Source organism: Martes martes, assembly GCF_963455335.1.
Source record: "Martes martes genome assembly, chromosome: 12".
Taxonomy (NCBI): domain Eukaryota; kingdom Metazoa; phylum Chordata; class Mammalia; order Carnivora; family Mustelidae; genus Martes; species Martes martes.
In genome coordinates, this window is record NC_137900.1 from 7,264,307 (window position 1) to 7,279,727 (window position 15,421).

The 15,421-nt window shown below is 42.7% G+C and overlaps 1 protein-coding gene across 1 annotated transcript in view; it reads left to right on the plus strand.

Moving 5' to 3' along the window:
- RFX3 (regulatory factor X3) overlaps positions 1-15,106 on the plus strand; it is a 156,449-nt gene extending 141,343 nt beyond the window's left edge. The window contains exons 15-16 of the mRNA XM_080819674.1: positions 9,668-9,710; positions 13,434-15,106. Coding sequence (XP_080675800.1) covers positions 9,668-9,710; positions 13,434-13,672 — 282 coding nt within the window. The 3' untranslated portion in view covers positions 13,673-15,106. The remainder of the gene's footprint in view (positions 1-9,667; positions 9,711-13,433) is intronic.
- Positions 15,107-15,421: the final 315 nt, after the last annotated feature.

Sequence of the window (15,421 nt, forward strand, 5' to 3'; positions counted from 1 at the left end):
TTAGTTATAGGATATTTTAAAATGAATGGATCATATCTCAAGTTAAAATCATCTGTAGAAAAAAGCCATCTTGGAACAGCAGCAGTTTAGAAAATTTAACAAATACTTGTTGAAAGCTATACCGTTTATTATTATACTAAAGCTTATTGATATTCTTAAATTTTTCTTATTAATTAACATTGAGGAATTGCCTTGTGACAATCACGATACTAGGTTTTTGTTTTTGTTTTTTAAAGATTTTATTTATTTGACAGAGTGATCACAAGTAGGCAGAGAGGCACGGAGAGGGAGAAGCAGGCTCCCCGCTGAGCAGAGACCCCGATGTGGGGCTCGATCCCAGGACCCTGGGATCATGACCTGGGCCGAAGGCAGAGGCTTTAACCCACTGAGCCACCCAGGCACCCCAATACTAGGTGTTTTGCATTCTTACTTAATATTCACGAAAGCCTTGAAAGACATGTGTGAGTGTCCCCATTTCACCCGTGAGAAAAACGGGTTGAAAATTTCCCCAACACCAGAATTAGGAAGCGGTAGAAAGTAGAACTGTGTCGTTCCAAGGCGCCACATGGGTTCGGTCCACGTTTTCATTTTTCACCGTATAAATTGTTTGTAGACAGATTCAAATGGGGACTCATTTATTTCCGTCTGTGCTGTTCAGCTTCCCCAACACACGCGTACTCACGATTACACACACACGCCAGATGTCGAGCGTGTAAGCTTCATCCTTTTGTTCTAGGGTCTCTTTCCTCTGCATCTCGGGATGCATCTTGATCGTCCTTACACTTTTTGTTCCTTAGACGTCTAGGACATGCAGATGAACTGAAAAACTAGTCTAGGCCAATGGCAGTTGGAAAGCTCAGTGTGCTGGGAAACACCACCACCAACAAATTACACCCTTCAGCTCCTCCGTACCCACCCACAGACCAGACCTAAGTCAAAATCATTGTTTTGGAATTTGTAGTCTGCTTTTAGCTGTAAATCTGTAAATCTGCCCTCTACATGAGCACACTCCTGCCAACTTGAAAAGAAATTCTCAAAGTGACATCCTGGAGGAGAGCCATGGGGGGCCCTTCTTCTACACCGTCATCCTCCAAGTTCCTAAGAACTGGCTTTCTAGAAGCTCTCTCATTTTCCCTCCTTGTCCCTGGTTTGTCTTTCTGTTCCTTTCTGTGTGTTTGAGAAAAGCACCCAGGGACTCAGCTGCCCGGGCCCACAACCCTTTCCAGCTCTGGGATCCCCGCTCATTAGCCACCTGTCCTTGGTTTCCTTCCTGCGAGTTCTGGGCGATCACCTCCTCTCCTCCGCTCTTCAGGAAGTGGACTTCTGCCTGTAACTGTGGTCTAACCACAGTCCTCCCGTAGGTGCTCAAACAATACTCATTCCAGAAAGCAAGTACAAAACAATGATGGAAAGACAGACTACCAATTTGTAGGCCCCCTCATTGGATTTCATGATTGACATACTGGATTCTTTTATCAGGAAAATATAACTCAGAGACCCAGAAGTGCTCCTTCCCTCCCAGGATGTGTCTGTCCACATTTCAGAAACCTTCTCTGTCAAGTTAGGCCTTCCTACGTGCTTTCAACTAGAGGTTAGCTTTCCTAAAGAGTTTGAAGGTGGGGAAAGAGTATAAAAGAGTTGAAGATTTTTTTTAAGATTTTATTTATTTATTTGACAGAGAGAGAGACAGCGAGAGAAGGAACACAAGCAGGGGGAGTGGGAGAGGGAGAAGCAGGCCTTGTGTTGAGCAAGGGAGCTTGATAAATGGGGCTCCATCCCAGGACCCTGGGATCACGACCTTAGCCAAAGGCAGATGCTTAATGATTGAGCCACCCAGACGCCCCAAAAGAGTTGAAGAATTCTTACCATACTTCAAGAACTGAAATGGTCACTGGACACATCGGGAAAGAAATCTCAGCACACTGTTCTCTTCAGGAAAGTCCACCCCTGGGCTCTTTGTTTAGGGAAGAGTTAGCCTGGTATCCCCAGCCTCAGAGTGAGCTACTTGAAGTAGCCCCTTGTGGGGCAGAGAGTAAGCATGATGGCTCCCTCTGCTGGCCTCTTCGTCGCACTCATGTCATCCCCTGCCCTGCCCAGGTGGCTTCTAGCCTTGCCATTGTATTTCTAGTAGTTTTGCTCACAAACAGGTGGCTGAGGTGGTTCCTGGTCCTTGGATAAAGAAGTTGCTCTTGTTGGAGACCACAAGTTCCTTGAGTCACAGGAGCGGTTTCCTGCGATTCACCCTTGCTGTTTACAATTAATACACTTGTGTAAATGTGAGAGATTCTCTGTAAGTACGTGGGTCAGGTGTTTTGATACTACACTCACTTCAAACCTGATTCACACTACTGCGTCTAAAGAGAACATGTTTCTCTACCCCTACCCCCATTGCCGGTCCAGTTAATAATTTCTGAAAAAGAGAGATGGTATAATTATCAAGAAGTGCACCTCTCGCATAATCAACCAAGGCCAAGAATTCCTCCTAGATGAGGACCGTGGCCTCGAATGAAGCCTGTCTTAAGTTAGGTGTGCCAGCGTTCTTTCTTTTTAACCCATTGGTTTCATTTGCGTAAAGGCTATGGAGCCAGACTGAACCCTAACATGTGCAGGGCCTGTGGTAGCCCATGTCCAAACATTTCAAAAGCTTTGAGTCAAAGTATAAGCGAAATCGATTGCATCCACCTTGGTTGATAAGTATGTCTTGATCACAACTTAGAAGTCTGGGTTTAAATGCAAAATTCTCAGGCTCCTCCTAGGCCCATGCCAGCAAATAATGACATGGATATGCCCAGCCTTTGGCCCCAGACCACTTGTCTTATTTATCCCTCCCCATCCTATGCTGTGAATAGCCCAATGTTTAGGTTTTATCCACCCTTAGAAAACCGCCGCCCCTCGTTGGCTCTCCCTTCTTTCTTGGGAAGGGAGGACTTGAGAAGAAATCTACACAGGCCGGGAAGGGGACTCGGGGAGTCCAGACATCTTAGAGAGCAAGAGTATGGCCTGCGGGGTGGGAGGGACACAAAGGCTCCAAGAAGACACGGCCACTTGGCCCGGTGATGGCCTGGAGGGAGTGCCCCAGCCACAGGAAAGCCAGGGCAGGGCTCTCCAGAGTGTGGGGCTCAGGACGGAGGCCCTTCTCGGCTCAGCCGAATGGGACCATTGTGCATTCCTGCTGTTGAAATGACTTTTTCCTTCGAGAGGACCTCGGGCTTACATTCGTACTTCATTGCCTGCGTGCTCACTCACGAGTGGTTCCTAGAGATTTTGAAACAGCATAAAGGCGCGTGCTTGACTGTGTTCGCAGGGGGCAGAGGGGAACAAAAAAGCCTGAAGGCTTAGACTTGTGACGGAAGTCCGCAGTCTGTGGAGAGGACAGCCGACATCACACGTGGCCGTTGCGAAGGAGTAGGACCGCCAGCAGCTGGAGTGCCCAATTTGCTTTGGTTTGCAGCAAGCCGGCAGAAATCTCAGCCATCTTAGTTGGGAATGCTTGGGAAGATACATTTATAGAAAGAAGAATCACCAGGGAACGCAGGATTTTACCAAATGGAACATGATTCGCATTCCTTGCAAATTTTATAAAATTGGAAATCACTTTAAAATCCACAACTGTTTGTCCTCAGTTGTGAAACCTTGCACCAAAGCTAAATGTAAAATTCTTCGATGAACTTGGTTCTCATTTGGAAGACATTTCAAGAAAATTAACTAATGCTCTGAAATCCCTTATGATTGACATTTCAAGACCTTTCTGTCCATGGAGAGATTATATTTGATTGCCTTCTACTCCAGATTAGATTTTTAAATATTGATTTGGCACTGACAATCCAAGGAGCAGTGTGTACAATTAGACCATCATGTTTTTGACATGATGAGCTTAGAAGTTTAAAGTTCATAAAACAGATAATATAAAGGAGTGCGAAGGCTTTAATGAAACTATATGGCAAGGGGGAAAGTAGCCTCTAGACAGTTTTTGAGTGTTGAGTCCTGTGATTCATGGAATTATGAAGAATCCAACAGCATTGTTTGGGATGGAGCCCAGCTGGTAGTCAGAAGCAAACTAATTCAGTGCTTTGTAAAAACAGTCAACAAAACCGAATGCAGAAAAAAGTCAATTAGAAAAAAAAATGGCAGTATTAGGGCAGACATAAAAACAATTAGACGATCATAGCTAGACTTGTATCAAATTTTAACTAGTAGGAATGACTAGTAGGAAAGAACTTGTGACATGGGGAGAAAGTATTGTATATTCAGTTCCTACATATGTGTAATTTATTTCACGTTTAAGAGTAAAAGTAAGTCCCAAAGAGACTTCGTATTCCAACTATGAGGTAGAAACCACTTCAGAACAATTTTACAGTTACCTGTTCTTACTGCCTTTGACAGCTTAAAGATTTTTTTTCCTAGAGCAAACGATTCATTGGCAGGAACTGGAAAAATGTACACAGACAGACACACACACACACACACAAACACACAATTTCTTCCTGACATGCATGTATCAAAACTTACCACTGCTGGCAAGGCCAGTCTGCAAGTATGAGATCAGAGCATCGCTTCATTCTGAACCTACGGAAAGACCTAAGAGTAGCCGAGGCCCCCAAATGACTGGTCTTTTCTAGTTGAAACTTCCAAGGGTTTGGCCTATCAGCTACTAATGACCAGAGCCGCCCCCTCCCCCGTCAGCAGGAATGTCTGGGGTCACATGTAAAGTGTAGGTATTATATGCCAACCGGGGTCACTGCCTTCGGCTAAGCATCTGCTGTCACCTTAGCATCCGGCTCTGGCTGCCGGCATCTATACAGCATAGATCCTACAGAACCACTGGGTAGGGCTGATACAAGAAAGCCTTCTGAGGGCTTGGGGGTTGCCTGTGGTACCATTGGGTGGCACGAGTTAATCATGATGAAATGATGAGAAATCATCATTTCATTTGGACAATGAAATTGTCCAAAGACTAGTACATACCCTATTTCTTAGTGTCTAATTTTAACAGTAGAGTTAGGCCTCCAGTTGGACATGAGGCTTAGGGCGATTCTGGCCCCACGGCCCAGTAGCTTTTGGTTTCCTCAATTTCAGTGTCCATTTTTGTCTGGAATGACTTCCCTGTATACATGTCACACACAACTTTGAGCTCTGCGATCCTGGTAAACTTTTTGTATCCATGTGAGATTCCAACGAGCTTAGAACTTGCAATGCGTGCTGTAAGAGCCTTTCAGACTGGTAGAAAGTCTTAGATAAAATTCGAAGTCTGGTAAATGAGAAATGCAGCACAAATGCGGAGTTGAGTATTTGCAACACGACGGTGAAGACTTCAGGAGTTAGCTATCTGACCCTTGGCTGAAAAACGTTTGCCAACCCCTGTTCTGGACTGTACATGGTCCTATTTTGATGCCCCCAGGGAAATCAGTTAGGCATTTTTGTGCATGGTAGCTTGGTGGACATGGTGATTCTCGATGCAGACAGCTACTATTTCAATGAGCAAACAGAACGTGGGTGCACAGGTGCGCATGTGCGTGTGATCGCATCTGTAAATCTGTATCTACCTCTAAATCTGATGTACTCACAGATCTTCTAGAAGGACACAGGTTATAGAGGGGGTGTTTGCCTGGCCACCCAAGGTGGTGTTGTTAGGATGACTCCCTAATGCTTTCTCCCCAGGATGGGGTAAACCCATCTGGCAGGGAAAGCGTCCCCAAGAGTGAGATCTTCATCCCAGCCCCTGAACGCTTTCCTTCGACCCCTGACTCCTGTCCCCAGTCTCTTTTGCTGTGGACCCCCACGGATTCCCACCTGCTTGCTGTCTGCACCCGGACTTCCTCTGCATGGTCCTCGTTCCCAAAGATCAGAGTACAAGCCTTGCCTCCCTCCCCGGGAGAAGTTCGCTGCTCCCGCCCGGATCCAGCGCGCAGTGGTCTCTCGGGGGCGCCTGGGGTGTGCATCTCTGGGATGAACAGCGCCCCGACCCTTTCATGGGTGGGAGACCTGACGGGTGTGTAAGGAGCCACTCCTCAGCTGTTTGGCCACACGTCAGGGTCACACCGGAGCTCTCGCCAGGAAGGGTCCTGCCTGCCGCTGTGTTTGCTCTGCCGTCCAGTTGCCCCCTGGCACGTCCCGGTCAGTACTGGTCTCCTTGTGAGGTGGGGTCTTTCAGACCTTCCCGCCACATGTGTTGGTCTGCTGTCCTCCGGGAGGGTGCGCTTTCTCAGGACGGTTTAGGGACCTGGAGGAAATGGTTTCTGGAAAACGAGGTTTTTCTTCCCGAAACGGCAGATATGCTTCCTCTGTGTTCCATTCTGTTTCTACTTCAGAACATTCCCGATCTCTCTGTAGAATATGGATTCCCACGTACATCAAGAGGCCGTATGCTCTCTAACCCCAGAGCACATTTGAAATCCCTTAACGTATACTCTTTCCTCCATGTATGGAACAAACATACTCTCTCCTCGCTCTCCCTTTCTGTCTGTCTGTCTCTCTGTTTTCCTCCCCACCCCTTCTTTTTCCCTTCCCACCTTAAATTCCTAAAGTGAGGATCAAGAATTTCTGGTCTCACATCTCCCACCACGACATTTCCTACAAATGTTAGACAAATCAGTTCATTGTTTTTAATAGCCTCAAGATTAAATCTCAGCTCTCTGCCTTGCCAAATTCTTAACGTTTTGCTGAGGCTGAAATGAGGAAACAAATTCATTCATCTGCTATCCAGTCAGCCTTTACTTTCTCCTGAGCCTCCATTTTGTTCATCCAAATCTTAGATCTCTTCCTTCTCGTTTGTCTGGTTTGTGCTAGCGTAGTCTCAGTGCTTGTCGTCTGTCCCCCGTTGGTGCCACTGTCTTCCTTATGCCCGCTCCTAGTCTTCCTGGCCACCATTGATGTCCTTCCCTCCTGCTGCCCCATCCAAAGCCCCCACAGTTGACTTCCCTTTCTCATATGCCCACGCTTCCAAAACTTTCTCAAAGCTTGCCTCATTTTGTGGCTAAACTACCTGGTCCTTTGTGATATAAACAACAACTGCTACTCACCTCTAGAAAGAGGAAGTACTTCCACATTGACCGCCTGGACCTGGCTGGCACGAAGGTTGGCTGGTATCTAGTCAGCTCCCAGTGAATGTTGGTTGAATAACAAGGGAAGGAACGGACTCTCCTAATCTTAGCCTACCAGTGGGAGTAAAGCGAGTTTTCCTTAGTCACATGTGTATTCTTTCCTCACACGTGAAATGCATATGAAAGCCTTCACCTTCTGCTACAGAGGGTATCAGAATCTTACTTTAGTCACAATATTTTTATTTTAAATCTACTATCTTTGCATGTACACATGCAACTTTGTAATTGACCCCAGAAACACCTAGAGACATTGATGGTGTCCCTGAGATTGCCTGTACCGTGTCCAGCGTAGGGCGTAGCCACAAGGACAAAGTATTGAGCATGCAAATGTTTATTTACTCACAGTATGAGCAGTCCATGACATGTTGATCATTGTGGGTTTTTTATTTTTAGCATCCTGAGTAATCAAATGTATTCAATCAGATTAAGCAGAAACGTTCAAAGGAAGACCTTTGTATTTAGGAAGTTGCCATATTTGCAGTTAATTTGCAGTTAAATAGCGACCAAAAGAAGTTTCTTTTGAAGGAGACTTCCAAGTAGGTCTAGAGTTTGGTTTTAGCCATTTTGTGTGACATTACTGATTGCTAATGGCAATAAGAATTTAGTCTCAAACAACGTCTTGAGATTTCTTTCAAAAACAAATGGAATGTTCATGCTTTCTAGGTATAGAGGAATGTTTAAGACTCATCACTTGCCAGCTTGTTTCCAGGATTGATCTTAAGGGTTATTAAGTATTCATTTAAAAGAACCATGAATCTTACTGTGTTGCCTCACTTAGGCGTAACTTATACAGGATCTTTCAACTTTGAGCATTCTCTGTTTATAGTTCTAAAATATTTAAGTAATACCAAAAATAGAGTCCCATTGATTTTGGTGGTTGTTGTCGCTTACATTCTTTAATTCAAGAAATTTTACATAATTTAAACGGTGACTTTTATTTAGATTAACACAAGGTTCTGAGCCAAGTGATCAGGAACAGCATCGAAAGAACAGCTCAGTATTTATGATTTCATATTTGTTGCCCAATGGGATGTAACTGTAAAGTGATGGTTTTTCCAAAAAACGTTCTAGGAGTTACAGATCCAGGAGGCCTTTGTCCCCTTGAAAGCAGTCACCTGGGGAAAGCTACACATTTGTTCCAGTCATGCTGCGATAGCTTAAAATGTTGTGGCATGTTTCTTTTTAAACTGCCTCTGAACTGCCGGGAAATAATAGAGTAAAATGACATATTATTTTAAATATCCTGGATCGTGGCAGAGGGGAATTTGATTTTGATGAGTAGTCAGAAATCATCCCAGGATCAAGGAAAATCAGTACAATTTGGAGTGTTATTTGCAGTACCAATTGGGTACAAAATAACAAAATGGGCTTTCTTGAATGGTACATAAGCTAACTCTTGAAACTGATTGTTAAAGATGCATTCCAGAACCTTGGACCTTGGAATAAATGTCTAAGCTCCCAAGGTAGCTACTAGGAAGAACAATACATGTGTAGGTTTAAAAAAAAAAAAATTGTGTTTGCAAAATAAGGTCAGTTTTATTACTTTGTAGACATACCTTGTAGATGAAAAAAATACTCTTATCATGGACCTCTTTATAAGCAAACTTCTGAATGTAAGTAGAATTTCTGTCTCCCTCTTTCTAAGCCTCTTGAGAACTCTGAATTTCTATAATGACTTTTTCTGAATCTTCAGCTTTTAAAATAGTAACGTTCTCCATTTAAGAAGTGGATGCTTTGAGGTTTCTCCTCACCTTTTTCTGATCAACTTGGTTACCTCTGCTATTGCTTTTTTTTTAGAGTATCCATCTTTCTGAGACTCTCAAAATCCATTTCCTCATGGTAAAAATATCATTAAGCTTTTGAGCCAGAATAGAAAATAAAATCTAAGCTGAAGGTTATTAGTTGTTCCACATTGTTTCAAGCTCTTTTGTGTTGCATTAATAATAAGCAGATGGTTTTCTTTTTTAAAAAGGGACCCTGACATCTTAGTAAATAAGAACATCAAATTATTATACAAGAAGTCTCAAAGGCTTTTAAAAAATAAATACTCTGAATTTTGGCGCTCCCACTGTTTCTCATTTCCACTAGTGAAAGCTTTAAAGAGAGAGTTCAGCCAAGCGGCTGGACCAAGTTTCTGTCATGTGGCTGCCCCCCACCCGGCCCCAGGGGGGAACTTTTAGACTGCCTGTGGGCGATGGAGCTGACATGTCCTGCTTCACCAAATTTCCGAATTTATCCCACCACCTCCAACTTCTCCAGGCCAGCCAAGCCCCCATTTCTTCACGACTAAGTGGGAAATAATAATAAAAAGTAAAATGGAGCGTGGAAAGCTGAGAAAATCGTTATCCTTTGCAAAGAGGTCAAGACAGCTAAATTGTGACACAATTTCAGCTGTTCAAATTCGACAAGTTTGATTGGACAATTAGGTGACCCAGGTAGTTAGAGAGCAAAACGGTCACTGGTTTACAGTTTTAAAAAGTCCTCCTCATATTTTTACCCCAGACTCATAGAATATTATTTTATTCTACCTGGTAGTAACTGTTGCCCAAATGACTGTTGTTTTACAGTTTGGTGATTTAAATGCTGTGTCTCCTGGAAATCTGGATAAAGGTAAGAAGTGAAAATAATGCACATTTTTAAGGACTTCTTTGAGAAATTCCCATACAGGAAAACGTGGCATGTGTTATTCTGTGGAAATGGCCGATAACCCTACAGGAATAGGACAATTATGTCTCTGGGAATCCTCATTGTTTACTTCTCCATTTCTGTGCCTTCTTTATGGGAAGGATATTAAATGCAATAATTGAATTTAAATGCAGCTACAAACTCTGCGTGACTCTTGCCCACAGTTCTTACAGGTAACAAGAAATTATTTCTGACCGCCACCAGAGTCCTGGAGAAAAGTGATAAAATTTTATTGAAGGCCCACTGGGCAGGCAGAAAGATTTCTCAGTCTGCCCTTCTCACCAATGCATACTTTTCACTGGAAAAACAGCTCAGAGATAGCAAGGAAGTTTACCGTAAAAAAGCAGGATCAGCAATGGGACAGATGAAAAGGATCACCCGAACACTTGTCAGATAAAGCCAGCATTGCCACTCAGCTAAGATGCCATTCCGATGCGTGTTCCAGAAGGAACTTAGGATCTACAGAACCACACAGTGAAAGGGACAGGGCTCTGGGGAAATGAGGTTGGGGAAGAGCGTATGCAAGCAAAAACCATCCTCAGTTAAAACATGCAAACAAATAGCAGCTCAGTTTGGAAAAAAAAAAAAAAAAAAAAGGTGAAATGTTTAATAAACAAACAGTGCAGAAAAAAATAGGCCTAAAATAAAACAAAAAACACCAAAACAAATAAACAAAAAACCAAGAAAGTAAAGATATCCTGAGGTTCTAAGGAACTGAGTTCTGGAGTCAAGGACAGAATGCCCAGATGGGGGAAAACTGTACAATTAGCCTTTCCAGGACAGAGCCACAGCTGACGGGGAAACGGGCCAGAGGAAGGGCTTGGGGAATCTGTATGTGAAGGGCAGCGTGGTTCTCTGGAGCCTCCTGCACGGAGGTCCTTGTGGCCAGCCTCCTTGCCTCCTCGGTGGTGGAAAACGTGAACGTGCTGGTGGAAATCCTAAGGAATCCGTCTCACTCCCATGTTAAGCTCCTGTCAGTCTCTATGACCAGTGGTGCAGGCAGTAATTCCTATTTTAGTAATAGGCATCATAGCCGTGCAGGACGGGTAGAAAATAACAGGCCAAAGACATTCCTCCTGCAAATATATACTCTCTACGGCTAACCCCGTGACAAGAAGGTGAATTAGTGATGATAACTAGTTTGTAACTTCAGATCAAGGAAGGTGAGCGTTGAAACCTGTGGCCAACGTGAGGCAACCTTGCCTTGCACTGACCAAAGCCTGATGAGTCACACCTGAGGATTTCACCCCATGTGCCAAAGTGCATAGGCATCTTCTACTTGGCACTGAATGGCTGCCAGGCCTCTCTGTAAAGTGCTGGACCACAGCGAAGTCTTCAGTCACCTCCAGTAGCACCTAATTTTAGTTTCTGTGTGCCAAATTTCTATAACTTTGAGGATATTTCTAGAAAATGTCCTCGAGTCTTTATGAGGGCATAAAATGTCTATGGAATTGCATTAATTTGCCCTTAGAAGTGGAGAGAGGGCTTGCTCTTTGGTGGATTGCTTTGGAGCATTTCCATAGGAACCCCATCACCCACAAGTGGATGTGGAGAGAAGCGGCCTTGGAACACTTAGGTTTGTTCAGCCTGTTATCCCATTGCATTTCTACCCAGGACATGGTGGATGAAAGGGGTCTCTCCACTCTCTTTGCTCACCTACTGGCTTAAAAACTTTTTTTTTTTTCCTTTCAATGCTGCCTTTCTTACCATTTTGACACTATTTCTCAGGCATAGAGATGTTGACGGAGAGGGAGCCACGAAGCAGTGTGATTTATCCTCCCCTTGGGGTGGCCCCGCTGATCCCATTCACACTCCAGACCCAGTGCTTCTGGAGATATGGCCAAACTGGCATAGTCAGGGCCTGAGGCTTGAATGTGAAATCTTCAAGAATTCTTGTGGGCTTTTCCACAGAATGAAAATTTTCATTTTTTCCCCTGATAATAAAAGTCATTTCAGCTCTATATAAAAATATCAAATAATACAAAGATTTAGAAACTATGACAAGTGAATCTTCATAGTCAGAACCCTAGGAGAGAACCACGATTAAGAATTTAATGTGAGGATTATTCCAGTGTTTTTGTGTTTATATATAAGCAAATACAAAAACAGACCAAAATGTGTCAGACAAATATGTTTCGATTATACCGTCTTCACGAAGCAAATGTCTACCAGACGTACCCCTTTCCCTGCAGCCCGCGTTCCCTCTGGATGCACTTGTTCTAACAAACCCTATTATTATAAAGTCCATTCTCCAGAGGCGAAAAGGTAACAGGATAAAGCAGATGAGCCTCATCTAAGAGCACTTCTGTGTTATAATAATGTGCTACGTCCTTTCTAGTCAATAATGTGTTACCTCCTTTCTAGTCAATAAATCTCATGTCAGCCTTTTCAATCACAAGTCGCGCTTCTCTGGAGATGCTGCTGCTGGCAATTACATGCTGCACAATGTGTGCAACCATGTGTGGAAGCCCTGTTCCTCCTCATCACTCTTCTCTGAACTAGCTTTGCCCCAATAGTAAGATAACAATAATAAGGGACGAAAAGCCAAAGGGCCCATTTGTTAGCAGGGACTTCTGGAGACATGTGCTCCACATGCTACAACTCCATTCAGCAGCTCTCAGAAAGAGTCCAACCTCCCCAAAGACTGAAGAGACTGAAGAGATACTTGTTAAACATTTACTGCATGTTCGTAAGTCCAAATTTCCTAGTTAAGTATAGGTATAGTTGAGCAGCTAAACAATTTTTGTTTAAAATGAAAATTTAGATTGATCTTTAAAAAAAAAACAACAGTAAAACATGTAGAAGGTGAAGTAAAAACTCTTTAGATTTTTAAGGCAGAAATCTATTCCCCACTGTTTAAAAATTATCACTGATGGGAAGGTGTTCTCCACACTCTTCTGAGGAGAACCGTGCATAGTGGTAAGGCTGTGTGTGAGCATTTTCTCTCTCTACTATACATTTGAATTTTAACAGTACGTGCTGGGGGAAAAAAAGAAAGAAACAGTAGTCCATTATGATGGTGTCTTAATTAGCATAAAATATGTTAAAATGTGGAGGTGACAATGACTATTTAATACATTTAAATTCCAGAAATGAATATCAGCTATTAACAGTGAGTGGCACTGTTGCCAGGAATGGAAATCCATTGTACGTTTTTACTCTGATAGTACTACCTCAGTCAGTATATTTTTAAGGGCCTATTTAATATTGTCATCTACAACATTCAGGGACACCCAAAAGTCACCCTTGCGTATGTGTGCTGTGGTTCTTTGTGAATCAACACTCTATAAACATGGGCACAGATGGAATTGATACCCAGTGTAGATTTCGAAGGAGACGGAGAACTTTCCTCCCTCCTTCCCTTCCTGCCCTAGTATTTTTCAGCTCATTCCCCAAAAGCAGCATAGCCTACCCAAGCGACTACTTCAGGATGACTCAAATTAGCCAACTACTTAACCCCCAAACTTCAGGAAATCCCAGAGGTCTTCTTAAGAGAACTCTTAAAAGTATCACTCACAACCTAGCCAAGACTCAGTTGCTGTTGCCACGTTGGAAAGGATTGCGGGTGCACTAGTAGAGCGTTGGTACCCATGAAATGCACAGAGCCAAGACTCTTCTGGTAACAGGGTCTTGGTGTCGTTTGTGCAGACGAAGGCAGCGAAGTAGAAAGCGAAATGGATGAAGAACTGGACGACTCTTCGGAACCCCAAGCCAAAAGAGAGAAGACCGAGCTGAACCAGGCGTTTCCGGTGGGCTGCATGCAGCCGGTGCTGGAGAGCGGGGTGCAGCCCAGCCTCCTGAACCCCATCCACAGCGAGCACATCGTCACGAGTACTCAGACTATCAGACAGTGCAGCGCCACCGGAAATACCTACACCGCGGTTTAAGGAATATTAAAGCGTATTTTTCCAGCTAACATTACCCCTGTTGATAGATTGGGCTTAAGTTGAAAATTGAATAAGCCTGAAGGTTGACTGTTGTCAAATTCTCTCTGTGCTGAACATTACCTTTTTGGAGTTGTGAAATGGAATGGGTGTATGTATTTTGCCAGGTCTTTCTTTCTTTGTTTTTTTGTTTTTTTTAACGTTAAAAAAAAAATCATTTGCCTCTAAATAATAAGAGTTTTTTTTTTCTTCTTTAGTTTCAGGTGTCAAGAAGGATTTTTACCACACTTAATGCCAATGTTTTTGTTTTCTTATAATTAAAAAGTAATTTACATTTTTGTAGCTTAAAATATTTTATTGTTGATCGTTAGTCTTGGTGTATGATTTCATGTGTAAGTTTTTAATTAGATGCACTTCTGTGAAATATCAAAAGAAATGAATTTCTTTGATTTACACTGGAGGCATGCCCATTTGCCAGCAGATGCATCAGATTTGCTTTTGAAAGGTGCTTTGCATTGGACAGAACCACAAGACAGGATTTTGATAACACTTTGGTACGGAGAGAGAATACAGAGCATTTTTATTACAGTGCTAGAGGGTTGGGAAGGTCATCTCTTTTTCTCGGGAGAAAAATTGAGCTGTGCATTTATCAGTTCGGAGTAAATGACAGAACTGCAAGAGATTATGCTAATATGTACATAATTTGTGTACATAATTATTAAACCATATTAATGCAAGCTTCCGTTAAACATTGAATTTTAACCGTTATTTGCATACCAATTCCTCTGTTTAAAGACTACTGATTCTGTATTTGGGACCACTGCACAGATGCATTCTGCTGTTGAGTGGGGCTGTTATAGTTAGATACTGAAGCTAAAAAAAAAAATGACTTGACTTTTTTTTTTTTTTAATTTTGTTTTGTTTTTTTAAGTGTACATGCTACTTATGCTGAGCTGGACATACAGGAAACCATTCCATTTGGATGACTTTCTTTTATTCCAGGTCTTTTTCCTAATAGTAGTTCAATATGCTGCTATTATAGAAGAAAATTTATAGAATGCAAGGAATGTAGCAACCTGCATATCGTGATTTCCTTCAAAAAATATTTCCTGGTTTCTAAAGTATGTGGATTTAAATTTTAAACAGAACCTGAAGGCAGTGTAACTGGCACACGACACTGTTGTTTATCCCCAATTCAGTAGGATTTGGATAGGTGGCCGGATGGACCAGTGCCATTGAAGAATGTACATCAGGGATCATCGTACCTCGGCTATTACATGGTGCCTTAAAACAGAACTGAAGCTACGGTTTAGTAAGGCTTATTTTGTTCATGTGAATTCTCTTCAATCCATTTGACAAGGTGTACCTGTCACGTTCAGATTCCCAGAGTGAGGACAGGTCACGTGTTCTTCAAAGGAAATTTAGCTCAAGCGGAGCAAAACAAAAAGAGGAAAAAAAAAAAAGAAAGAAAAGAAAAAAAAAAATCAATTCCCCTCTCCGAGTGACCACGAACGGACTTTTTGTTCATAGAGCTGAATATTACTTGATTACAAATCAGATTGCTTAAGGGTGAGGAATAGCAGACTAGTTTTAATTACCAACTTGTCACATAAAATCATACATGTTTTAGGTCATTTTTATCTAGTTCTCATTGAAGAAAGTTAACAAAATAAGCAGGTACTTATCGAAGTGCATCTTTTCAGTCTAAATGTGTCTTTTTGTTTGTTTGTTTGTTTGCTTTTGTCTGTGTCT